This window comes from Cupressus sempervirens, chromosome 9 (genome assembly GCF_028749045.1).
Source record: "Cupressus sempervirens isolate cs-2001-9-10 chromosome 9, ASM2874904v1, whole genome shotgun sequence".
Classification (NCBI taxonomy): Eukaryota; Viridiplantae; Streptophyta; class Pinopsida; order Cupressales; family Cupressaceae; genus Cupressus; species Cupressus sempervirens.
The window spans coordinates 736775226-736802537 of NC_143126.1; the positions used below are offsets into that span (position 1 = coordinate 736775226).

The window sequence follows — 27312 nt, forward strand, 5'->3', positions numbered from 1 at the left end:
ATTAGAAATATCATAAATGAGAGATGGGAAGATCTTGATGAAAAGTTCTTCAAAGAGCTACATGTAATCATGGTAGAGAGATGGAACAAAATGACTATGCATCTACTTGCCTCTACATTGAGCCCTAGGTTCCATGGTCAATCCATCCTCAAAGCCAGCACCACTAGAGTTGCCACATATAGAGATCCTAATGTTGCTCAAGGATAAAAGGCAGCCCTTCAAAGACTTTCTCAAGCACCTATGACCTGCATTGAGGTCTACATTCATGATAATTGATAGTGAAGCATCTTGACGTATAACTGGATTCAAAGATCAGTTTGAAATTTTTGAAGGACACTCAACCGAAGAAGTTATAATAAGGGATAACTCCACCTGTCCAATGAAAGGAATTAGGACATGTTCAATACAATTAAATACCAGAGTCACCTTGCAACTAAAATATGTATTATTTGTACTAGGCATTAAGAGGAATATGCTCTCCAATTCTGGCCTAGCAGATCAAGGATATCGTGTCACCTTTCATGAAGATAAAGTTCTATCTTGGACTAAGAATTCTAACATCAAGAATGCAATCACTATAATTTAGAGACGGAAATTTATATAAACTGTGTAATGCTCAAAACCAAGCATTAAATTGTGAAATTTCAAAAACTAATGAAATTTGGCATAGAAGGTTAGGATACCTTCACTTTTGTGCCCTACCCTCTCTCTATAGAAAAGATTGTAACAAGCTTACCTAATCTAAAATCTGAACATAGTGGAACCTACAAGGGATGTACTTTAGGGAAGAACTCCAAGGATCTTTTCATGTAGCAAACATAAATCAAAAATTGTACTTGAACTTATTTGCACTGATTTGTGTGGACCCATGTCAATACCCTCATTAGGGGGGTTCTTGTATTACACCAATTTTCTTGATGAATATTCCAGAAAAACCTGTATTTATTTTCTAAAGCTTAAAGAATAAAATGAAGTATTATTGAAATTTAAAGAGTTTAAAGCATTTGTCGAAAATCAAACTCGAAAGAAAATCAACACTCTGAGATCAGATAATGGGGGTGAATACATTTCAGAAAATTTTAAAGAATTATGCATTTTTGTTGGGATTAAGCGGTAGTATATAATACCTTATAATCCACAACAAAATGGAGTAGCAGAAAGAAAAAAACAAAACTGTTATTGAAGCTGCTAAAGCCATGACGCATAGTCAAAATCTTCAAACAACATTCTAGGTTGAAGCCTCTAATACAACAGTGTACATCCAAAACAGATGCCCTCATTCAATCAGAGAATACAACACCTAAAGAAGCCTTCACAAGAAACAAACCAGACTTAAGTCAGTTAAGAATGTTCTGTTGCCCTGTATATATTCATGTTCGCAAAGAGAAGAGGTCCAAACTCGATCCCTTAGGAAAGAAAGGTATATTTGTTGGTTATAGTGAGTCTTTCAAAGCCTTCAGAGTATATATTCCAGGACAAAGAACAATTGAAAGCAACAGTGATGTTAAATTTGAAAAAGATGTTGCATGTAAGATTTCTAAAAATATTGAAGAACCAAATGATGAATCAAGCACAAAATTACATGAAAACCAAACTATTGAGATTCAGAGAGAGAATTATCCAAAAGATCATGGACCCATACAATCTAATCTTGAAAGTCTTGAGATTCCATCCAACAGGAAAAGACCACTATATGGGCAAGGAAGATGATCAAAGAAATTAACATAGCCCCTGAAGGAATCTTTAGACAAAGTAAGAAAGCAAGAAGTCACTCATGTTAGGTTACACTTATAGCTCATCAAATCCAAACCATCAAATGTTGACTAAGCCTTAACATGCCAAGCTTGGAAAGATACTATGAATGAGGAATATCATTCTAAAAAAATGATGTCTAGGACATCATACCTAGACCTAAGAATAAATTAGTTCTCCTCTAAATGGCTATTCAAAATTAAACATACACCAAATGGAAGTATTGAAAACACAAGGCTAGATTCGTTGCTAGAGGGTTCTCTTAGGACAGAATTGATTATGAAGAAAAATTCACCTTTGTTGCTTGATATAATTTCGTAAGAGCCATAATTGTCATTGTTGCATCTAAAGGATGGAAGATACATCAAATGGACGTAAAGACAGCATTCTTAAGTGGTATTATTGATGAAGAAGTGTACCTAGAGAAACCTGAAGCCTTTGTCATCTATGACAAGAATTCCCATGCATGTAAACTAAAGAAAGCTCTCTACGGCCTTAAACAAGCCCCCAAGGCATGGTATAAAAGGATAGACAGTTACCTTACCAAACTAGGATTTTTCGAAAATGAAGCAAATCCAAATATATACTTTAAAGTATCTAATGATGACATGTTAATACTTGTTCTCTAAGTTGATGATTTATTAATAACAGGGGAAGATCATCTCATTACAAAATGTAAACAAGACCTTGCGTTTGAATTTGATATGAAAGCCCTCGATCTCCTGCACTATTTTTTGGGACTAGAAGTGTTGCAAAAAGAGAATTATATTTTCTTAAATCAAGGCAAATATACTATTGACATTTTGAACAAATTTGGAATGATAGAGTGTAAACCCTTATCTACTCCAATGGAGACAAACCTTCACAAGCTTATGAGTGATGCATCTGAATCTGAATCTATAGATCCTACACATTACAAACAAATAATTGGTTCATTTATGTATTTGGTGAATACTCGTCCTGATATCTATTATGCAACAAATGCAGTAAGTCAATTCATGCGTGAACCTAAGAAAATTCACCTTATGGCCACCAAACACATTTTGAGATACTTGCGTGAAACCATTGGATTTGGTCTAAAATATGATAATGTTGAAATACAACTTCAAGTGTATTCAGATTCAGATAGGGTCGGTAGTTCTATTGATTGTAAAAGCACAACAAAATGTTGTTTCAGTCTAGGATCTCCAATGATATCTTGGTTCAGCAGAAAGCAATCTGCAATTACAGAGTTTACTGAAGCAAAATACATAACAGCCTCTATGGGAGCCCAAGAAGCAGTCTGGTTAAGGAAGCTACTGGTTGGATTATTTGGAAAATCTTTAAACCCTACAATCACACACTGTGACAATTAGAGTCACATAAAACTATTAGTAAATCCAGTTTTTCACAATAGGTCAAAGCACATCGAGATTCCCTATCACTACATCAGGGATATGGTGGATAGAAATATCATCAAGTTGGTTTACATCAGCATTGATGAGCAAACAACCGATATATTTACCAAACTTCTTTCAAAACTAAAAGTGGAGCACTTTAGGGGTAAACTTGGTATGATTAAAATGTAAATGCAATTGTAATTGCTGAGATTAAGTCTCAGATATGTTTAAATTTAATATTCATTTATATTATTTAAATGTTATGAGAGTTACCATTTTGCATATGTGAATAACGTCATGAAAGTTGACAATCTTTCATTGATGTAATTGTGAGGTCACTATTGTAATGTGACGACTTTAACAATGGCTCGGCCTACTATCACAATGGATTACATTAAGTTGCTGCCCCCAAGATCATGATAATGAACATGTCATGATGGACTACATTAAGTTGTTGTCCTGAAATGAGCCAGAGATCATGATTGTTATCTAATAGACTATATTCAGTTGTTGTCCTAGAATGAGCCAAAGATCAAATATCACATATCCTTCTAGGATATAACATATTCTTTCAGTAAGCATTATGAACTTGATTCTGGTGCACATACCACAAGAATGAGTGATAAATATCATATGGATGATATTACTTCAAATCATCAATTTGAGATTATTGTGATGTTTCAATCCTCCCTCGCTAAGAGGGAGTGTTAATGATATCACTTCTGTCGGATTGATTCTCTAAAGCATGCTTCAGATAATTTCTGATTGCATAAACTTATATATATATATATATATATATATATATATATATATATATATATATATATATATATATATTCTTATTTGTGAAATAAACTATTATTATAAACCTGATATACATATTGATAAATCTGTATTACAAGACCAAACATCATCGTGAGACATCATACCATTACCAGCTATTATATTGTGGTTATAATCCACCATATATTATCTTAGTGTGTTTGCTATTTGTATATTGATCTCACCGCACATACTAATCATGCATCAGTCAACATCCGGTTGATTTGTATTTGTTTAATATGATTATGAACAGTCACAACCACGTAGGGTTATGACCCTACATGGCATAAGCCACATAGTCATACCCCTACGTGGGTGTGACTTCTCATACTCTTATATCTATATATATATATTGAAACATATTCTGCTGGGAAACCACCAATCATACAAATGTTATTACCTGCAGCAACATAAAAGGTAAAATCAGTAGACTATCTCACATTAATAAATAAAATTTTTTAAAAAAAATTTTTAAAAAAAAAAAAAATATATATATATATATATATATATATATATAACAGAGGATATTATACAGTTGCAGAATTGTATAAAAGCAAAGACTCATATCAATTATCTCAAGTTCATTAATATCAGAGTTATCAGTTGCACAGTTTTTGAATTAATGTAAAAGGATACAGTTGCACTCTATCTCAGATCCATATTCCTTCACATTAAGTACCTTACATGCTCAGAAATTGTTTGTGTAAAGTATTTTTTATTTTACTTTTTTAAACTTCCAATATATAGTATGAACTCTTCGGTCAAGAACCTTAAAGTTAATACTAAAATTAGTGTTATTCTTTGTGTGACAATTACTTAAATAAAATTGAAAGTTGAATGCTTTGTATATCATATTTTATGTTTTAGCATGCAAATATTTAGACACACATATGCATGTACACCCACACACACACACACACAGATGTATGTTTGTATGTATGTATGTATGTTGTGTGTGTCGACCAAAAGCAGAATAGCAGCAATAGAACACTTAAATAGAAATAACCATGAAGCCAAATGTGTCTATTTGCTTTGTATGAGAAAAGGTTAGGTCATTTATTCAATTTAGATATTTATTATCAACTTTATTGTTGATTCCAAGCTCTTCAATGAGCAAAATTATTTATGTATCCCTATATACCTTATACTATTCATGGGAATTTGGTAAGCAATTTATTCTTGTCTATTATCTTTCATTTATTGTTCCATATCCGAAACGTGGAGACCAATAAATTTCGGCAAAATGATCGATGTGTCCTCCTGAAATATAATGTTTTTTTCATCATCAAATTTATTGTCTTATCTCTTTGTTTAACAATTGCACTTCTGTTTTAATATATACAGAATGGAATATCTCATCACCACATTAAAACTTTTTCTTTTCAAGTATTTCAGGTGAAATAATAGGGAATTTTTTTCCCACCCAAGATGCTTAGACATCATTGAGACAGTTGAGGACTGTTCCAAACATTCTTGCTAACCCTTATACTCCTAGCATCAATCCAAAAAGCCAATTATTAAATTAGCCTATCCAGTCATCTTGGTAACATTCATTTCATAAATTCAAAACTTTTGTTTAATCCTCATAGTCCATCTCAGAGAAATATATTCGAATTTTATTAATCGAGTCACCTCTCATATCCCAATTTTCCAAAAATTAAACAAATACAAACAATCTATTTAATTCGCAAAATCCCATTTTGAGAGTGCACAGCAGCTGCTGGGTAATTGTTGAGTGATCTAGTGATCTCCAGGTGGTATCGTATGCATGTTTCGAGTTGATTATCAGAGATTAACCTTGCTACTTTTGAAGCTGTTGTAGTCTAATACAGACATTCCTGTGCTCATATGGTTATGATATACCTGTAGCTGCCTGTCCCATGTTACTTTGATACTTTTTTGTGAAGGTTTGGAACTTACTTGTACACTATCACTGGGAGATGCAACCAGGATTTGATGGGATGGAGAGATTGAGGATTGAAGAGGCTGCCAATAGCCTGCAACTGAAGAATCGCAGACCTGTAGCTAATTCCACATGACAGTCCAGGCTTGTAATGTGCATCTAACCTTATCTTCAAGGTACCTCGAGTTGGTACTTATATGAACATTTATTTTGTGTATTGGCAATACTTATGTATGTTTATTCACAAAAGCAAATTGTAACAGCAGTTATCTATGCATTAATAGTTTGTATCAGACTTCAATATCAATAGTGTGTTCCCATTTGCATGCTGTGCTATTGTTCTTAATGCCAAAAAAGAAAAAGAAAAGACTATTAGGGTAGTCATTACAAACTTACTACTTTTCCATTTAGATCAAGGGATGTAATGCCTAAGGGCAAGCATATAATGACTACTAGACTTGTAGTAATGATGTTGCAAACACAGCATAGTTATTTAATGTGCAAAATATGGATGAGGTGGTTATTGCCATTAGTAAATTCTTTTTTGCCAGAACAAAGCTATGGCAAACAGAATAAGAGTTGGACCATCATGTGTCACCAAAGGAGACAAAATTGAAAACAATAATCTTGAATAAGGGCTATTCTAAGATCAATATTCTAATGAGAGAAACTAAAGGTTACCTAAGCCACTAGTGGAGGCAATGCAATCGTAGATGGGCAGACAAACATCAAACATCATCCATTCATTAACATCATGATCACATGAAAAGAGGGCCCTCACATCCCTTATGCTATTAAATATTTGGGGCACCACAAGGATGCCAATTTTCAATTCCAGTCCTTGAAGATGCTATTGATGAGGTTGGGCCAGAGAATATTGTGCATGTAGTGACAAATGTTGCATATGTGTGCAGCGTTGCAAGGATGTTGATTGAAGCAATCCAGAAGCATATTTGGTGGACTCTATGTCCATGCCATGAATACTATGCTCAAGGGCATGGGCAATATCAGCTGGATCAAGTAAGTAGTCAATTGTAAATGCAGTGGTAAACTTAGTAGCAGACTGTTATTTTGAATTTCAGAATTCTGATCCGATTGCTATGATTGAAAGATATAAGCAATCAAAATGCAATAATAATGTTCGAACTTGATATGGAAATTCTGAATATGATATTTATCTTTGATATCCGAATGCAGAGATAGTACTATTTATTGTTTTCAATGGTACTATCTCTTGCATCCTCAATCGGATATATATATATATATATATATATATATATATATATATATATATATATATATATATATATATATATATATATATATATCCTTATGGACAGGTAGACATGCCTATTCAATCAATGAGACATGATGGTTCATTATCATTTGTTTCCAAGAGCCACGATTTAATCGGGTGTTTTCTAGTTAACTTCAACTAGCACAAATCTCATTAGTATTTAGTTGTGTTAACAAGACCAGACCTATCATTAAGGTAAATACAAATATAACCAATGCTACATCGATATGCAAGAGCTAATGGAAGGTTTCATACTTATCAAGGATATGAACAGTCAAATCACCAAAGAAAGGATAGTCAGTTTGGATCAAGAATATAATTGTGTATGTATACATGTATAACACTACACAAAGTGAACTGGTATACATGTATGCATACATGGTTTATCAGTTCCACATCCTTCCAAACTGACCAACGCTATCACATCTAACATCAATGATGCTAGAGACGTGTGAATTTTTATCTATATCTGACATTCTATTGAAACCAGATATGCATCATACTTCATTCTCTTGGAGAGGATGCTTAAGTTGCAAGAGATGTCAGTATTGCAACTAATGATGATAATAGCATAATGGAATTGGTAGCCCAATTCTATAGAAAGCAAGAGAAGGTGGGGATGAAGAAAAATGACACTCTTTAGGCTGTTGTGAAAAATATTATTGTCATTATTACTCCAATCTTCGAAATGATTAGAAACGGTAACCGCTAACGCATCCATCCTTGGACAGGTGCATGAGTGAATTGAAAGCATGCTTGGCCAGTGTATTATACAGAGAAAAAATGCACCTTGTAGTTTTAAAAGGAACATATTTAGCTAATCATTTATCAAAGAAGGGAGAAGCTCAACACTCACTTGCACTTGACCACCCATTCAATGAAACCGAAGTAATACATGCAAAGGCTTGACAAAGTTACACCTAAAAAGATGTTGAGGTGAAAGTGGGGTTCATGAAAGCTATTTATAGAATATATAATACTACAAATGTTGACTCTATGGTGCAATAGGCCTCTGGTTGTCCGAAGAACAGGCAAACATCCCACAAACATTCTGGTTAGTCTCTATGGCGTCCAAAGTACATTCCAGAAATTTGAGGAAAATTGGTGATGGCCAAGGGGCATTCCCTCCTGTCCTACTATCTCAGGAAACACATGACCAAAGGGGAAAGAAATGCCAAATACAAAGTCAGGGACACATTCTCATTAAGTGTTGAAAAGAACATTGTTACCACTAACGCACCCATCCTTGGACAGGTGCGTAAGTGAATTGACAGCATGCTTGGCCAGTGTATTATACAGAGAAAAAATACACCTTGTAGTTTTAAAAGGAACATATTTAGCTAATCATTTATCAAAGAAGGGAGAAGCTCAACACTCCCTTGCACGTGACTGCCCATTCAATGAAACCGAAGTAATACATGCAAAGGCTTGACAAAGTTACACCTAAAAAGATGTTGAGGTGAAAGTGGGGTTCATGAAAGCTATTTATAGAATATATAATACTACAAATGTTGACTCTATGGTACAATAGGCCTCTGGCTGTCCGAAGAACAGGCAAACATCCCACAAACATTCCGGTACTCTCTATGGCGTGCAAAGTACATTCCAGAAACTTGAGGAAAATTGGTGATGGCCAAGGGACATTCCCTCCTTGTTAAGTTTTCAGATTTTAGGGCAGAGAAGAGGTATCGTGCAACAGTGGTGAATAATTACTTGCACATTATGTTTTTTGTGTGTTCCTTATTCACCACCCAACACACACACACACACACACACATATATATATATATATATGAGATGAAGAGGTGCGTCTTCCAAAAGACATGACACTTCAAATGGGGCCAGTTAAGCTTTTCCACTTAATTGAATTATCATATAATAAAATAATATATTTCATATTATTATTATTATATTGCCATTAAATATGTAGCCACTTGTTGTTAGGTTCTCACATCACCGCCGCAAAATTTTGGGGAACCCCTTTTTTCTGGATCGCCTTAGCGAGTTTTTTTCGAAGTTGTCCAAAAGTTTTCGATTTGAAAATTTTACACTTTGGATGCCTTCGGGCGAGAAGAGAGGTGGTTGGATTTATTTTTTCACCCAGTGCGAAACTTGATTTTCCGGAGAATGTAATTTTATCCTTAGGCCAAACGATTTCAAAGGCAACGTATTTTTCGATGGTTAGAACAATATTCAACAGGATAAATTTGCAAAAAAAAATTGGACTTAGACAGATTTGAAAATTTGATGTAATTGTATAATCTTGAGCATTTTCAAAATGAAATTTTTTTTTAGATTTAATTGTTTTGGAAAATGTTAAATTTTTTTGGTGGAAAGAGAAAATTTTGTGATAGTGAAATTAAAAATGGAAAAATTGATTTTAAGTGCAAGGAAAAGGATTAATTTGGTTACAAAAATTGAAATTGGGAAAAATTGCGAAATTGCATTTATTTTGGTTGAAATGTTGCCTAGAACATTTTTAAATGCTGAAAGAAATTGGTAAAATAAAATTGAAAATCGATTTTGGCTTGCTAGAGTTGATTTTAATGATATTTTAATTGCTAAGACGCTTTTAAATGATAATTTTGGCATCTCCTAGGCTTTCCTTGCTTTATTTTGCAATTTGATCACAACTAGCATTTGCACGGACAAATTTCACTATGGGCAAAATAAATTTTAGCATGGCATTTAATTTTGGACCATTAATGAAGCACTAATTTAATTTTTTCTCTCCTACAGGGCTAGTCGGCCAGCTTGAGGGAGCAAGGGGATTGTGGTATAAGAGGGCTCCCCCCTCTCTCATTTCCTCATTCCATCTATGTTTTCTTCTCTTGTTTGGCGATTTTTGGAGGAGTAGCTTTCTTCTATGCTTGGCGATTTTTCTCTTGGAGGGGCAGCGTGCAATCTTGGTCGATTTTCTTTGGCAGATTTCTCCTTCCTTGGTAGACGATTTTCTTCTTGGAGCAGATCTGAAATTTTCTGCCCTAGCCGATTTTCCAAGGGGCAGATATTCTCATTGTTTGGCATTCTCCTTCTTTCTAATTTGAGCAAATTTCTGCCCTAAACGATTTGGGGAGCAGACCTGAATATTTCCTCTTGTTTGGCAAATTTTTTCAAAGACTGATTTTTCTTGCAAAGGGCTACGAGTTTTTGCACCAAATCTAGGCGATTTTATTTGGTAGAGGATACATGTTCCAAACTCTGATTTTTTTGGCAAATTTGGGCAATTTCAAGAGGTCAAAGTTCTGGTTTTGCTAAGGCATCACTATTTGCAAGGAGGCTTACATTTTCTTAAGTCTAATCCGAAACCAAAAAGGGCCCGACTATTGGTAAAAGACAAAATTAAGGTAAAATTCTACTCTTTTTAGATGTGAAGATTGGTTTAAAGGCGGATTCTACTCCTTGTTTTTGCTTGTTTCGTTTCCCTTGTGTTCTTCTTGCATACATCATCCACCACTTCATCATCCCATTGATAGGTTGAAGTTTGGAGAGAGAGATAAGTGTAGATTTCATGATAGGACACTTGGCAATGCAAAAATAAGCTAGACCAGCCTAGGTTGAAATTGGGAGATACAAGTGTAGTCCATCCTAAGGTAGCAAAGAGGCAGAAATAAGTGGTAGTCCCACCCTAGGTTGAAGGTTGGAAATTGATAAGAATAGAGATAGGACTTGGTGAGGCAGAAATAAGCTAGATTCCATCGATAGAACGAAGGTTGGAGATCGATAATGATAGCCCATATCATTTAGAACGAAGGGGCAGAAATAAGTGTTTCGGATGGTAGATGTTAGTGCAAGCAAGAACCCAAAAGGAATGAACACCAAAAAAGACAAAGAAGACATGATGCCTAAGACCACCTTCTTCTCAAAAGTGAGGCAAATAAGTGACACAAATATCAATACAGTGAACATGATCCAATTAAAGGACAGATTGAAGGAAGGGCAATCCCCCATGGCAAAGAAAATCTACAAAAGCGGAATTGTACATGTGGTGGCCTTCCCTCCTACCTTGCTTTGTCCAGAATTGATCATGGAGTGTGCATCCCGGTTTGATTTGGTTAGTAAGTCCATCATTTTTTATGAAGGGAAGGGAGTGTTAGCCAACATCAGCGGATAAGTGGTCGAAGAAACATTTAATATCCCCAAGTACAAAGGCATGACAGTGGTAATGATGGATCAAGTGGCCAAGTCATTTCTGGATAATCAGGAGGCTTTCTTCATTCATCTAAAGCAAGATCAGTTACACAAAGGCAAGAAGGGAGTTACCAGATCATCAAGGCTCACCGTGTCAGATTTCAAATCAGAGTATGGCGATCTCATTGTGCTTCTCAGTCGGATCATTTTGCTTCTCAGCTGGATCATAGGCCTAGCTCAAGGTATGCAATTCGAAAACTAGATGTATTATTTTATTGAAGGAATTGAAAATGGAAAAAAAAAGATTTGATTGGGCTAGGATCATAAGCAAAAATTTAGAATTGCAACTTAGGACCGTACAAAATCAAAAGCAATTATATATGGGGTCCTGTCTTTTCTATCTGATTGCAAGATTATATGAAAATCCTGGACTTAAGACCTTGGGAGTAATTAACAATGGGTCGGGGCAATGTTTGGTGCATAAGTGCTATCCACAGCTTCATTTGCACAACGCTAAGGATTATAAGATGTTTTGTGACGCCTTTGCCATAAAAATGGTAAGGATATTGCAAGGGACACCTTCTAAAAGGCTCTCATTGGAAGTAGAAGCAAAAGTCAAGAAGTATGGGAGTTGGTTCATCCAATTTCCACAATTCACATATATTAGAGTAGTAGGAAGCACAATATGTCCCAAGAGACTTCCAAGGTACCCACCCGACAAGGTAGTTTTGATGGAATTGGCTAGGCAACTGGAGCATTATGACAAAGTGATGAAACTTAAAGGTGAGACAGGAATTAACTTCTCATTTGGAATAAGCAATCATAGTTGCCCTGGTCCTATCACCTTTATAGCTACGGAGAAAGAATTAGAATGGTATCATCTAGCATGGTATAGAGCAAGGCAAGGATTTGATCCTAATGGTCTTATCAAGGCATCTCATGGGAATGCATTCAAACATGTTCCTAATATAGAGGATTTTTGGGCCAATGCACGGAATAACTTTCACATGAGAAAGCTAGCTTTCTCAAGATTGTCAGTGAACATGATGAGGGCAATCAGATGGAGAGGCCTTGATATTCCCAATCAACTGAAAGATGACGAAAATGTGCTGAGAGAAGATTATGATACAGTGGATGGAACAAAGTTGAATCCCGTGGATTGGGATGATCATCAAGATCCTTACTTGCAGGCAGTTACAAGGACAGTGGATCTACACACCAAGTAATGGTATAATGAGAAGTTAAGGAAATTACAAAGTCAGAGGGTAAACCTTACTTATGAGAAGATGAAACCAAGGGAAGGTCCAACAGAATCAGTCGGACAGAAAGGTGAGGGTAGTAGCCAGCAACAAAGAGTAGTTAAGAACAGGAAGAGAGGTTTGGAGGTTAAGAAAAGTAAAGAACATCGGGAACCTCCAGCAAAGAAATAGAATGTAGCACTATCAAGGGAGAGCATAATTGAGGCTAGAAGCCAAGAGGACAATACAAGTGGATAAGGGGCCACGGTAGAGGTGAGCTCTGATTCAGAATCAAGTGGATACAGCAACAGCACTGAGTACTCTCCTCTCTCGGAGAACCAACATGGAGAAGATGTGACAGCCACTAGTGAAGAAGACGATCGGCCAATTGATATTGAAGAAACAAAACAAGCACTCGAGGCCGTTGGTGATGCTTTGCTAGTCGAACCGAATCCATATTTGAGGAGATGCACTGCACCACTATGGTTAAGGCAAATGCTTATGCCAAGAGGCAAGATGTAACTCTCTGAATAGTTGAAGACATCCAAGGATTACTAGAAAAGGGTGATAGCGAGAACCAAAAACAAATTGCAAAAATGGTGGCAAAAGTAATCAAGAACGACAATGATGGTCACCAAAAGGTTCATATTGCTATACCAACGGTTAACAAGGCATTGGATGAGATTGTGGCTCAGGAATATGAAATAGTAGAGCATAACTTGGGAAGAATCACGGATGGCATGTAATGTGAGGAGATCCAGGAAGGCATCGTTTCAATCAGAGAAAGGTTGAGGAAGGCAAATGAAAGGATTGTAAAGTTGGAAGCCGAAAACAAGTATTGGAGAGATTTCCAGCCTATCAAACAATTGCACCAAGCAGCCCTTCCTCAAGACAGCGGGAGCAACATAAAAGAGAGAGATATCGGCTCAGCTGCATGAAATCAGGGATTGGATCCATGATACAATCCAAGATGGGCGAAATTTATTGCCTTCCTTTGTCTCGACATTCAGGTCATTAGTGGCTATTAGAGATAAATTCAGAATATTTGAAGGTGAGTGGAAGGATTTCCTTCTAGTCAAGGACTTAGCCATTCCTAGGCTACAGACATTCATCGAGCTAACAGAGAAATATTTGGAAAGAGCCAAGTTGGTAGATGAAGGAGGATTGAGTACAGTGGAGTTTTGGTTTGTTGCCTTGACCATCAGATTGAGAATACTTGAAGAGGTACAGAACAAGATTGCACATCATAGCCCAGGCATTGACACTTCCATTTGAACCATGATGAGCAATGTTGGGGCTGCGCTTGATTTTGAAGATATCAAAGAGGAGAACATCAATGAGATAGAATTTGGATCAAGATTGGATGAATTGGGGAAAGTTGCCATCAAGAAGAAACATCTGGGTACCCTTGCCTCCCTCAATGCCTTTATTGGATACGCAAAAGAATATGAGGAAGGATCATGAGAAAACACTGCAAGCAGCGAGCAACATGATGAATTCAGCTGAGCTCAACATGAAACATACAGCTTGCCCTCCCATGAAGGAAGTCAACGACAAGCTAGCCAAGTTCATTGCTTTGGCTAAAAAGATGAAAGAAAAGGGTAAAACTATATTAGAAGATCATTTGATGTAAGCCCAAGTGGCAAATTCTCCTTCTTGGGTAGGATAGGTGTCTGATTCTAATTGGCTACCATTTTGGTGCCTTCTCATTGGTTGCCACTTTTCCTTTTTTTCATTGGTCCATTGATGAGGTGGCATCTTCTCATTGGCCGATGGGGTAGCAACCCTAATTAGGGTTTCTAGGATCCAATCTAGATCGTTGGTTTTGCCTCTTTATCTCTGTCGTCAATTGTAATTTTGGGCCTCTATATAAGGCCATTTATTTTCATTTGTAAAAGGTCGGAGAAAATTGTTGCTAAGATAATACCAAAATCGCTTCTCTTTATCATTGTTGTGACTTGCATGGTGATTAAGAACATTTGGTGTTACTGCATAGTTTCTACTTCTAAATAGTTAGAATTAGATTTCCTTTCAAATTGTTTAAGCAGATTTCATTTTGATAAAGTTGCTAAGTAAGAGTAGATGGATAATTGCATGGTGATATTAGTGGATGTTTGATAAGGATCTATAAACTAGGCCATTATCATCCTAGCGGCTTTTTAGGACACCTTGTGTGGTAAACTAGCCCTTTTCCCTTGAAACATTGCATCTATGGAGGTAGAGCCACTGGTTAGCTTTCATTAGATTCGATCCCCGTCCATTTGCTAGTTTTGAGGAAAGAAGTTAGGAGAAGCATCATTGGTAAACACACCCCCATCATCAACCCCATCTACATTATCTAGCCTTTGTATATTTTACAAACCCATTATCATCACCATCATCCCAAAACCCAAATTATCCTTGAATGAACAACGTAAGCCCGCCTACGTGATTACCAGCAATTCACATCGATAACTAAGTTAGTATCCACAAGTGTAAGGAACATTGGAGTTGTTCTCATGTCTTCATGAGTATTAATTTTTCAAGAGAGGAATTGAGTGTTTGATATCCCATATCAAGTGTTCAATTGCTATATGTTATGTAGTGGTACAAAACTGACATCAACACCACTCTTGGCTTACATTTGCATATTTAATTACTTATTGTTGATCTTTGCTGTAAAGGCCACAAACATTAACACTCCTGTCCTACTATCTCAGGAAACACGTGATCAAAGGGGAAAGAAATGCCAAATACAAAATCAGGGACACATTCTCATTAAGTGTTGAAAAGAAAATCATGAACATACAAATTGTTATGCTATTTTACCATATATCCTTGCAAATATTGTGCCTTGTTATCATATTGAAAACTAATTTGATGCTTATTGAGCTTATTAGCTAAACTGAACTTAATATTACACCAAAAAAATTGATCAGATCTTTTCATCTCATTCCCAAAAATATCTTTTATACAAATCTGTTGTGTCTACAAGTTACAACATATCAAACATACTGAAAAATACTCTAGCCACCATCCTCCATTACTGCACTCTTCCGTAACTCATAATACAGGACTAAACCATGGTTGGACATACCCAAATCTATGCATGGATTCTACAAATAATCAATGCCTTCGATTGACCACACTTTCCAACCCTTTACAAATTTGCAATGCAACCCTCTCTTTTAGCATTTTAGCGGTTTTAGCATTTTTGTTCCTTAAAAAGTTACCTTTTTATTTTTTTGAACTAAACAGGTCAAGCTGTTCACTCTTGTAAAAAGGAGACATCCCCTCCATGTCCCCAATTCCTACAACACCTAGGACATTTGAGACATCACTTGAACTCCCAGCATGCATAATTGACGAATGCTACCATAAACACAATTGTGGAATCCCAAGGGATCACTAGATGAACCTCTTTATAATTATCAACACAAGTACACAGAAGAAATTGTAGTCAGAGTGACAGTTCACAAAAAGTTAAATACATTATATAATATATTCATATAACTGTACCTCTGGCAAACACAGGCACAGTTATTAATATATCATAGATAGTCACGTTATTAAAAATTATAACTATGGTCAGAAAAGAGAGAACATTTCTGATTCAGCCCCAATATCACAGTATGCTCCCAGCAGGCCTTTTGACAGAAGGTACAATATGGTCTGTAAATCAAGAGAGTTCATTTTCCAGATGCTATTTATCTCTTTTGAGCATTGTAACAAGCCACGTCTACTCTAGATTTATACTTAATTGTACAATTATGCAGAGTAGGCCAAGATGAATGATCATAGAGGCCTAGGGAAACCATAAAATTCTAGTTTGCAATTATTTTCATAGCATGAACGAACCTGTTTCAAAGCTCTCTCCATTGCCAGAAATGCACCATGTCCATCATTTTGAGGTTGTGTAATATGGTGTGCATCCCCTGAAAATAATCAATAGACTGATCTTCTCAAATTATGGCATCGTTTAACATTCATTTGTATGCACAATAGATTTTCCTTCAGTTCAAATACAACCAGTATCTAAAACAATAGTGGAAGAAACAGCCAGGGCCCAGAATATAGCATAATTGACTGAGTGAATATGCAATAAAATCAGATATACCTGACATGCCATACCCTCGAACCTCAGCATATATCTTTGCTCTTCTTTGTTTTGCATGTTCAAGCTCCTTCATTTCAACATCAAATATTTAAGTGAGATAACAGCTAAAACCAGTTCATATAGCAAAATCTTCACAAGACCAAAATCCAGATTTACTCCAATTCCAACAAATTTAGTTCCTATTAGCATCATCACAGTAATCCATGACTCCAAGGCATGATAAAGAGACTTATGACCTGCTTCAAATAATCTTTCATAGGGCTAGAAATTCCTCTAAACTCCTTTGCTGCAATCTTAGACAAAACTTGATTGGGAAAGGAATAACACAGCCAGAATGAAGCTCAATAAAAACACATTAGGGTTGGCCCTAATAAACTAGATCACATTATTTTATCCCTATATAAATTCTCCAACGAAATGCTACTTGAAACATAGGAAGAGACAATATGATAACAGCTAATAGAAAATACATGGTAGGCTAGAGAGATAGATGATGATTTGTGGCAAGACAAAACTGAAATTGGCAATTTCCAAGAAAAGATTACCACCTCTAAAAGATTGAGAGGGGCATCTAGTGGGATGTACTGAATTTTTTCTATATCAAAAATTTGGATTAATGATCACTGTTGCCCCACTTTTTGTTCTCTAACCCATTAGCAAAAGTGAGTACTTGTGTTTAAATGAAAAGAGCAAAGTCTTGGTTTTGTTTGAGTCTAGGTCTAAGTCCTTTTAGGTTAGGCAAGTCTCTATCGGACTTTCCCTTTTCTCCCTCTCCTCATTCCTAGCCGGGTGGTTTTTCATTTTGTCAAGTGATCTTACGAGTAGGTTAGTGCCTAGTCCAATGGAGATTCATGTTACTCATTCGAAGATCAACTGCAAGTTATATCCGTTTACGGCTTATCACTATTTGAAAAACTGATGCTAGTGGAGATTTGGAAATCGTCTTCTCCTCGGCAGGTTTCCCACCCATGAAGATGATTTCCCACGAAGAGCACTAAATGATGTGCACACATCAAAAACATGCAAATAACAAGGTATCCTGTAATGAATCAATGTTTCATCTGCAATTATGACTTCGGAAAATGGTTCACATTGGTTGTGGCCCTCATAATCGTCCTTGGCAAAAAACTCAAAACTGACTTCTCCTCAACAAGTTCAATCCATGAAGTTGCTTTCCTGAAAAGGCAGTTTGGAATGGAAAGGAACATTAAGTGGTCCTCGAAAAGGTCTTTGCATCTCATTTAGACATTTCCGACTTCAAGAGGGGCGATTGTCCAAAAGTCCGACTAAGAAAGGAAACAATAATGGAGAAGTGGAAACTATCTTCTCCTCGGCGGGTTTTCAACCCATTAGAAAAGTTTTCCAAATTCCAAAGAAAATCAAGTTAACGATCAGGTTGGATTCGCAAGTCGTGTTTAGAATGTCTCAAAATGATAATAAAGCAAACCTAACCATTACGGAAAAGAAATAGTAATCAGGATCTAACTTGGCAGACATTCTCCCACGGAGTACCCTAATGGTAATTTCTCGAAACTTAAAGGAAAACAGGAAAGTAAGTTATGGAGAGGTAGAAAGTTACCGTTGAGCCCAACGAAACAGTGAAAAGACCTTTAGATGTCCGTTAAACCCTCGCATTTACTATTCAACGGGTATCTCCTTGAATTCATTTGTGTGGCGCGAATTCTAAAGATCAACGGATAGATTGAGGCTCCCATATATAGAAACATAAACAGTTGAACAAACTACCGCTCTTTCTTTGAACTGTTATTCTGTTAATGTGCATAGCTTTTTGAAAAGCTAGTCGTTGCACTAGCCATTCCTTTCACTTTCTCAATTCAAATCTTGTTCTCAAAGTCACGGCAACCAAGTTTGTGGGTTTTGATGGATTGACTAGGATCAAATCCCAATTGCAAAATTTTACGGACACTTCTCTCCGCTTCTACAACATGGAGGATTTTCAAAAGAGAGTAATGTCTGAATGGATTCACCCCATCATTGAGAAACTCCGAAGATGCGGGTTGGTCAAAGCTGTTGGTTTTCCAATTGCAGTTCAGGCCCCAGAGCTAATTTACGAGTGCATACATCATTACAACTCGGAGACAAGGCAAATTGTGTTGCCTGATGACATAGTGTTGATTTCAATTTACAGGCAAATTGAAGTCAATTGCCTCCATGTGCCAGAACAAGAAGAATTCTTAGACTTGACCTTCGGGGGAGCCATTTATGAGTTCTCCATAAAGAAGATGATCTGGAGGAAAGAAATCATGCAGACATGGTTCCAAAAACCACGGAGTGCTAAGAGTAAAGTCCCTAAAACATTGTTTGGGACCAACCTCAAACCAAAGATTATCGATATTCTGGTTCTCCTAAATAGGTTGAAAGGTGAGGCAGAAGCTTTGAATTTCGTTGAGTAGTATTTCTTTTTAGTACAAGTCATTTGCTCTAACACTCAATACATTGATTGGGCTCATGAGGTAAGCGAAATTTTGTCCAATGCTCTCTGTGCAACAAATTTTATAATACATTCTACATGTCTTCTTTCCTCATCTATATGTTGGCCTCATTGCAATTATGGCCAGGCCTCCCAAGGATAGAGAATTTTCCTGATGATGTGAAATCTTACGAGTTTTATCCATACTTACAGTTACAAAATAGTTATGCAGAGTATGTGAAAGTAAATGATACATTCACCATGAGGATTTGCAAGGAGCTATAGGGATGTCTAGAAAGGAGATTCAGTCTTGAAGCCATGGCCACCATTAGCCAGTTTGGGAGTTATTTCATTCAATTCTCATCTTTTTCTTATTTGCGTCTTGTAGCTTTCAATGGATTCCCCTTAAAGCTACCAAGGTATCCCAATAACATGCTCGTGCTAATCGAGATTGTGCAGCAAGCCATTCAAGTAAACATATTGAGCAGGAGCTTGAAGAAGAAGGGATATAAATTCCCCATGAAGGTGGGGGCTTTCAGCTGCGATACCTGCTTCGATGCCAAGAACATGTTGAAAGTATTTGAGATGAAGTACAAGCTAGACATGTACGAAGTCCTAAGGCCCATGTTCGACCCGAATGGGTATACGAGAGATGTTCTGCAAATAGGAAGTGTAATTAAACATATCACCACCATTGAGGATTACTAGGCCGACTAAAAGGATGAGTTCGAGAGTCGTGATCGAGCCTTCACCAGATTAACAGTTGATCAAGTGAAGATGTACAAAGTCAACATTGATATAGAAGGGTTGGAGGACAATGGCCAGAATATGTATAGCAACACTTACCTGACCAAGCTCAAAGGCACTCCAATAAGCTCGGAGCCTTATGAAGACACCGGGGAAGAGTTGGATATAATGATGGCTCGAATCTACAAAAGAACCGGAAAATGGGTCGAATGGACCACAGCTCAGAGAAGTCGGAGTAAAGGCACATCCGCTCAAGCTTCTCCAAAAGTTGCAGTGGCTTCCTCTTCCCAGGGTGGTACATTAGGTGCAACCTTGTCTATTACTCAAGGGCCAGCACAACCGTCAGGTGGAGGTGATCAACCTCCAGACGAGCATTCCTCTTGCCAAAACTTGTTAGGACTGTTCTCTGCCAATAATCGAAACCGAAACAGAAGCTAAGAAAAAGGCAAAGGAATCGCAAGATGGTGCAATCACAGTGGCTCTCTCACCCCATAGCAGTGTGATCCCATCTGTGAGCGCTGCACTACTCCTACCAAGTAGTCCCCAAGTACAAGTAGTGGATCTTGGAGATGGTGGAAGCAGTGAAAGTGATTCTACTGAGTCCGATGAAGCGGCAAAGAAGACCACAGAAGCGAAGAAAGGTCCTGAATCTTCAAAGCTCATTTCACAGGTCCCGGAGAATCCTTTCTCTTCAGCTACAAAGACATTGACCCCAGTCAAAAGAAAGATGTTTAGTATAGACACACTTGGGACTGCATCCAATGTGATTGGCACAAAATCATGGCTAGAGGACACCTTGGATAGAAAAAGGAAGAGAAAAGAAGAGGGAGTTCCCAATAAAGAGACCTTATCTCTAGCTATCCGCTCTGGATCAGCATTGAGTAAAGTCAAGAAGCAGAAGACCCTGTCAATTCTTGGATAAGATCCTGACACAGGGCATCCAACTATGGAGATTGCCAAGCCCACTAAAGAAGGGAGAATCGAAAACATGTCCACGGATGATTTCGCCCTACATTCTGTGGATCTCGGAGAAGTAAGACATGATACTAAAGTGGGCCTGTGCAAGTCAACAAATGATGTGATAGAGGGACAACTCAAAAGCCTTAAGCTAGCAAAAGTCAAAATGAAGGTGGAGATTCATGAGCTTAATGGCTTCATCAGGCAGTTAGTCACCCCATTAGCAAGCATCTCAGGAATCTCAATCGCCAGTGATCCTACTACTACTGACGTTCAAGCTCTCATCTCCCAGCTACAAGAAGACAAGCACTCCGGACAGATTGGTAGAGAGGAGTGAAAAACTCAAGTCAGGAGGACTTGCAATTATAGAACAAATAGGCAATGTAGTACTAAGGCTCGAAACGGAGAAGGATAATATCTCAGCCAATCGAGCCACCCTGGCAACAGAGAAAGTCAAGAGTGAAGATTGCATCTCTTTACTGAAGATGATTATCCATATGAAGGCCAAGGAAGTTGTGGAAGTAAAGATTCTGCCTAGGGGAGATGAGCTTTTATTTGAATGGCTACAAAGCATGCAATTCAAATCTGAAATGATCCCAGCGGCAGAGGAAGGATTGAAGGAAACGGAAGCTGAAGTGAAAAAGGATCAAGACAAAGACCATGAACTATTAAGAGGTCTACATACAGATTCCCAGGCTAGTGGACAAGGAACAGGGATCATCGGAGTGGCCGTCATGCAAAAGAACTTCTCCAGTTATCTAGATGGCTTGACAAAGATATCTTCTGATCACTGGAATAGAGTGTCCGAGCTCCAGAAACTTGGCGGGTGTGTATACATGGCTACGTAGGAAATATAGGAGCGGTTGAATGTCATCAAAGATTTAGCCAGAGAGCATTCCAAGTGGCTCTTGAGATGCACTAACGTCCATGTTCATAAGCACGAGGAGTTGATTCCAATCATTGTTGCCGCCAAGGCCTATAAGGCAAAATCGGAAAAAGGAAAGAAGGCGAAGTGATTCATATCCCGCCCTTTCACATTTTGATGTAATGATTGTAACTGACAAATTAGCTCCTCGCCATTTGTCAATTTTGAAGAGATGCACCGATTTGAGTCCCATTTTGTAACGGTCATCTCGGAATCTTATATGTACGGATTTGAGAGATTAATAAAAGTTCAGCTAATTTTTGGTGTGAAATACTTAATGTTGTAGAGACAATAGAAGGGTATTTGTGTCAATCATTTTCTGCTCCATTCATTTCTATATTAGTTTTATGTTTTCTCTTTTCATCAGAATTGAATGAAGGAATGAATAGAGTTTTGTTCCCCTGTTTCAAAACTGTGAACTAAAGACAATAGTATTGTTATTGGAAGCTCAAGAGAAATCCCTTTCCATGCTTTCTTTCAAGTTAAGTCTTTTCTATTCTTAGAACTAAGATCTTGCTGTTATCAGTTTAGTTGTAGATAGTATACATCACTGAATTGTTAAGCTTTGTGGGTTCATAAGATGTGTGAATCCATAAACTTGCCTAATCCTAAAATTCAAACCCTTGCCTAAGTTAGTTTCTATTTAGGCCTAACGTGGTTCACCTTTCCTATTCTTGGGTTAAGAACATACCCCGTTTTAGAGTTAGAGATAAAACATAATTCATTGCAAATTACAAACACAAAAGGGAGCTGTACCTAAGAATTCAGAGGGAAGTTAGTCACTTAGTAACAACTAGTTGTAATCAGTTGTTGTTCACAAACATTGGGCATCCGAAAGAGTAGAAGGAAAGAACAATATGTTTACCAACAATCACAACACATAGAGGTAGTAACACCACATGTATAACCCATTTGTTAGCAGTCAACAACCTTGGTGACATTTTTTGGAGAAACTCAATTTGCACTACTACTGTTAGTGTGTCTGTAAAAACTGCCATGCAGTACATCAATTGCACCATGTGACACCCTTGGGAAATGAGTCAACTGTGTGCAGTCCCATATATTGTTGACATATTACATCCATGGAAGTCTGTTGAAGTCAAATGTCATCAGCTATGTAAGCAATTGAGATTGATAACATTGGTGCGTATTTAAACATATAGCAGTATCCTGAATTAAAGACCAAGAGATCTACAATTACTTTCTTAATGAAACAAACTGGGGATGCCTTGCCATTGTAATAATACTTGGAGTTGGCACAAACACAATAAGCCTACAAGGCAATTCAGGAATCAACCTTGGCAAAAAAGAGATACATGATCATTTTAAACTATATTACATTAAAACAATTACTGATTTTAATTGTTAATTTTTTTGTTTTTTAATTGCAAATCCGCATTGTTATAATTAAATTCCGAGCAAAATGAGTTATTGTTATTGTTGAAAAGATTGAACTTAAAATAAGAGATCCGAGACTCGTTAAATAGTTTATGAACCCTAGAGATTTTACGTGTGCAGCATTGTATTTTCAACTGTACATACATAGATAGAAATAGGAAGAAGATGGAAGAGATAAAGACAACCATTCCTATTTCTAGAGAAAGCAATGCAAAGACTGTTCTGATTAATTAAAGAATAAATTGTATTATAATTCCGTCTTTCCATGTATTGGTCTAAATGCTGCTTCCATTTCAAGTTCTAGTATAATATTTTCTTTCACATATATATCTTAGTTATGTATTGATCTAAATGCTGCTTCCATTTCAAGTTCTAGTATAATATTTTCTTTCACATATATATCTTAGTTGGAAATTTTGACAATTTTGGCAATTTGAGCATTTGTCCAAAGGATATTCCTAGAATCTAGATCACTATACATTAAACAAAAAAGATTAATGTTAAAATTTCTTTAAGAGATCAATATTTAACTACTAACTCATTCCAAACTAGATTCAACTTTTTAATTTGGTATTCTTTTAATTCACAATATCTATGATAAGCTCACATGAGCAACCAAGTAAGAACCAACCTTGGCAAAAAAGAGATACATGATCATTTTAAACTATATTACATTAAAACAGGAATCAACCTTGGCAAAAAGAGATACGTGATCATTTTAAACTATATTACATTAAAACAATTACTGTTTTTAATTGTTAGCTTTTTTGTTTTCTAATTGCAAATCCACGTTAGACTTAAATTCTGAGCAAAATGAGTTATTGTTATTGTTGTAAAGATTGAACTTTAAATAATAGATCCAAAACTTGTTAAATAGTTTCTGAACCCTAGAGATTTTACATGTGCAGCATTGTATTTTCAACTATACATACATACATAGAAAATAGGAAGAAGATGGAAGAGATAAAGACAACCATTCCTAATTCGAGAGAAAGCAATGCAAAGACTGTTCTGATTAATTAAAGAATAAATTATGTTATAATTCCATCTTTCCATGTATTGGTCTGAACACTGCTTCCATTTCAAGTTCTAGTATAATATTTTCTTTCACATATATATCTCAGTTCTGGAAATTTTGACAATTTTGGCAATTTGGGCATTTGTCCAAAGGATATTCGTAGAATCTAGATCACTATACATTAAACAAAAAAGATTAATGTTAAAATTTCTTTAAGAGATCTCAATATTCAACTAGTAATTCATTCCAAACTAGATTCAACTTCTTAATTTGGTATTCTTTTAATTCACAATATTTATGATAAGCTCACATGAGCAACCAAGTAAGAACACATTTACTTTCTTTGATTTAGAAACCTGCAAAATTTTGACAAAAATAGAGTATTTGTTCTCAAGTATCTTACTTCCAGTACCATTATTCCAGCACCTTCACCTATCCTACACAAAAGGAACAATAGATGAGAAAAACAATGTATTGCATAACAGATTGGAAAATAGATGAAATCAATCAAAAACAGAGAGGAGGAAACAAGCAAAAAAGATAAGGTTGTTGCTTACACAAATCCATCACGATTGCAGTCAAAGGGTCGTGATGCCTTTTGTGGAGATGAATTATACTTCGTGCTTAACGCTCTGGCCCTGCAAAGATAGTTCAAGAGTCAAAATTAATTTAAAGAAAGTAATACTTATTGAAAATACATTACGACATAGTCAATGGATTGAGGTCAAGTGGTGACTAATTGGAGCTTTCCTAGTGAAGAAGCATGTTCAGATCTCAAGGTATGTGTTAAATGTTTAAATGTACAAAATGTTCAAATGTATAAATCGAATGTGAAACAGGTAAGCTTCCACATTGAATTCTAGGCATGGTGTACCCCAACAGGTAAGCCAAGGTGAATTTAACAGAAGACATAGCCCTGATCATGGCATCTATGCTGAAGGATGCACAATAGCAAGAAATTTAGCAATCAAAATAAATGTGTGTGTATGTGATTGAAATGTTCAAGCTAAGTGCAAGCAAGTACATTAAAAGACCAAGAGGCAGAAGAAATGTTTAAAGAGAATTCATAAATGAGGATATACATCAATGGACCACAGTATTGATGTTAATCTTACTCAGAATGGAGATGACATACAGAAACCAGAAGGAACTTAAATAATGCTCTAAGGATATAGTAATATACACAGTATTCTAGAGTCACAGATTTTGAAATAAAATATATTTTTCTTCATTACATAATTGACAATTAACAAAAAAACAGTTTTGAAAAAAAACAAAATAACCCAAGTTACTTTTGGAAGCATCTTATATAACTCCAGATGCATGTCAGATCAAATACAACTAAGACGGTTTTTATGTTAAAGGTTATGACATACCTTGAACCAAGTCAACATCCCAAAAGAAATCATAATTTTTTTAGCAAATTGATCCATGTGATTTAAAGTACATGCCTACAACTAGACATTGAGATAATTCTGATCAAGGTTAGCTCAAACAATTGTTCCACCCCTTAATTGGACCACACAAGATAAGCCAGCCCATCCTAAGGCTACAAATCTATTTTTTAATATGTTGTCTAGCACAATAATCAAATGTCAACTTGCACATTACTCCTAAATGATATGAAAAATGTTTGGTAATGATTCCATCCAACATTGCAAAATGAACCTTACATGCCTTAATCCCGCTGGAACAAAATAAAGTACTTAAAAACTGAGTTCCTCACAGAATGCACTGATACAATTTTTTGGTGCAGGCCTTAATTCACTTGTATATAGTTCTGAGTTCGGAGCTAAGCATGTTTCTAAACTATATACAAGTTCTTATATTCTTATACATGTTCTTATACTATATACAAGTTTGGAGCTAAGCATATTCTTATACATGTTCTTGCCCATAGAGACAAAAGACTGAATAAGGTTTATGATATGCAGGCCATGTTGCAAGGTTTCAGTGGAACCTTGCTGTGCCTACACTAGCGTACATTCTCCCAAAAGAAATTTTGAGTCATACAAAGTTTTAAAACACCTGAAGCTTGTAAAAAGTAGAGATCTCAAGAATAATGCGTTATAAGTTTTGCACTCATTTCGTAATAATTATAGAATGGTTGTAATCTTCTAATTATACCATCCAAATCTAGCTTCACCTAGACTTTTACCTGTGATGATCCTCATTTGACTATTTCTTATTTGTCATACTTGTGAATGCATTTTAGAAAATTTAAATTATCTCTTTTCTAAGAAATGGTCCTAATTGGTTCCCATTAGAAAATGGTCAAAAACTAGTTATTCACCTTGTTGAACCTCAATATTTCTTATAACATGAATCAATGAGTATCGAAAGAAAAAGCCAGCCAGCCCATATCTCAGACAACAAATTAGTTATAAAAGTTAAATTACTGGCAAACAAACCACTACATCAATTCAGAGTTAATGTATATGGCCAGCAAAAACCCAAACATTAGGTGCATTATTTAGCAAGTCTCAAGTCTCACAAGTTAAAGCCTGTCTAGAAACATCAGACTACAATATTTTAATTTGCAACCAAACACCTGCAAAACCCAGCGATTGACAGTGCATCAGTACTTGATTCAGTTCCTCCAGCCACCATAACTTCTGCATCTCCAAAACGAATCATCCTGAAAGCATCTCCTATAGAATGAGCACCAGTGGCACAAGCAGTAGCTGCTGCATGGTTTGGTCCCTGGAATTCAACTCAAAACACAGTGTGAGAAAGAAAGTTGACAATAGTTCGTGATTCAAGAATAGAATTTTAGAGCATCCTCTATTGCAACTAGAAATTGGTAGCACTTAAAGGTGATATCCATATCTCCTGAAATTAAGATGTAATCCCATAATCTTTCATCCAATTTCCAGAGCACAAACAATATAAATTAGAAAAATTGGTTAAAAAATGAGCTTTGAATAGAATGAAATTACCTTAAAGCCATACTTGATGCTGACATGACCCGCTGCCATGTTGATCAATATACGTGGAATGAAGAAAGGACTTAAGCGACGCACCCCCTGTGTTATTAAAACCAAAACCCCAAACAAATCAGGTAATTAAGAAAAATGATTTTCTAGCAAAACATTAACTTGTAAATTAAACACCAGTGACCATGCTATTCAAACAATTAAACTAGTTTTCCATGCTCTTCCCTTGTTTAGAAAACACAAAAGACCATATATTGAGAATAATGGTAAGTCATTTTACAA

General features: G+C 36.2%; 1 protein-coding gene across 1 annotated transcript in view; it reads right to left on the minus strand.

The window, feature by feature from the left end:
* The window catches only part of LOC149540831 (Beta-ketoacyl synthase), a 104602-nt gene that overhangs the window by 17877 nt on the left and 59413 nt on the right, over positions 1-27312 (minus strand). The window contains exons 5-10 of the mRNA XM_089801907.1: positions 27034-27120; positions 26646-26797; positions 24652-24732; positions 24498-24531; positions 16619-16685; positions 16360-16436 (exon numbers count right to left, since the gene is read on the minus strand). Of these exons, the coding sequence (XP_089658033.1) occupies positions 16360-16436; positions 16619-16685; positions 24498-24531; positions 24652-24732; positions 26646-26797; positions 27034-27120 (498 nt within the window). The remainder of the gene's footprint in view (positions 1-16359; positions 16437-16618; positions 16686-24497; positions 24532-24651; positions 24733-26645; positions 26798-27033; positions 27121-27312) is intronic.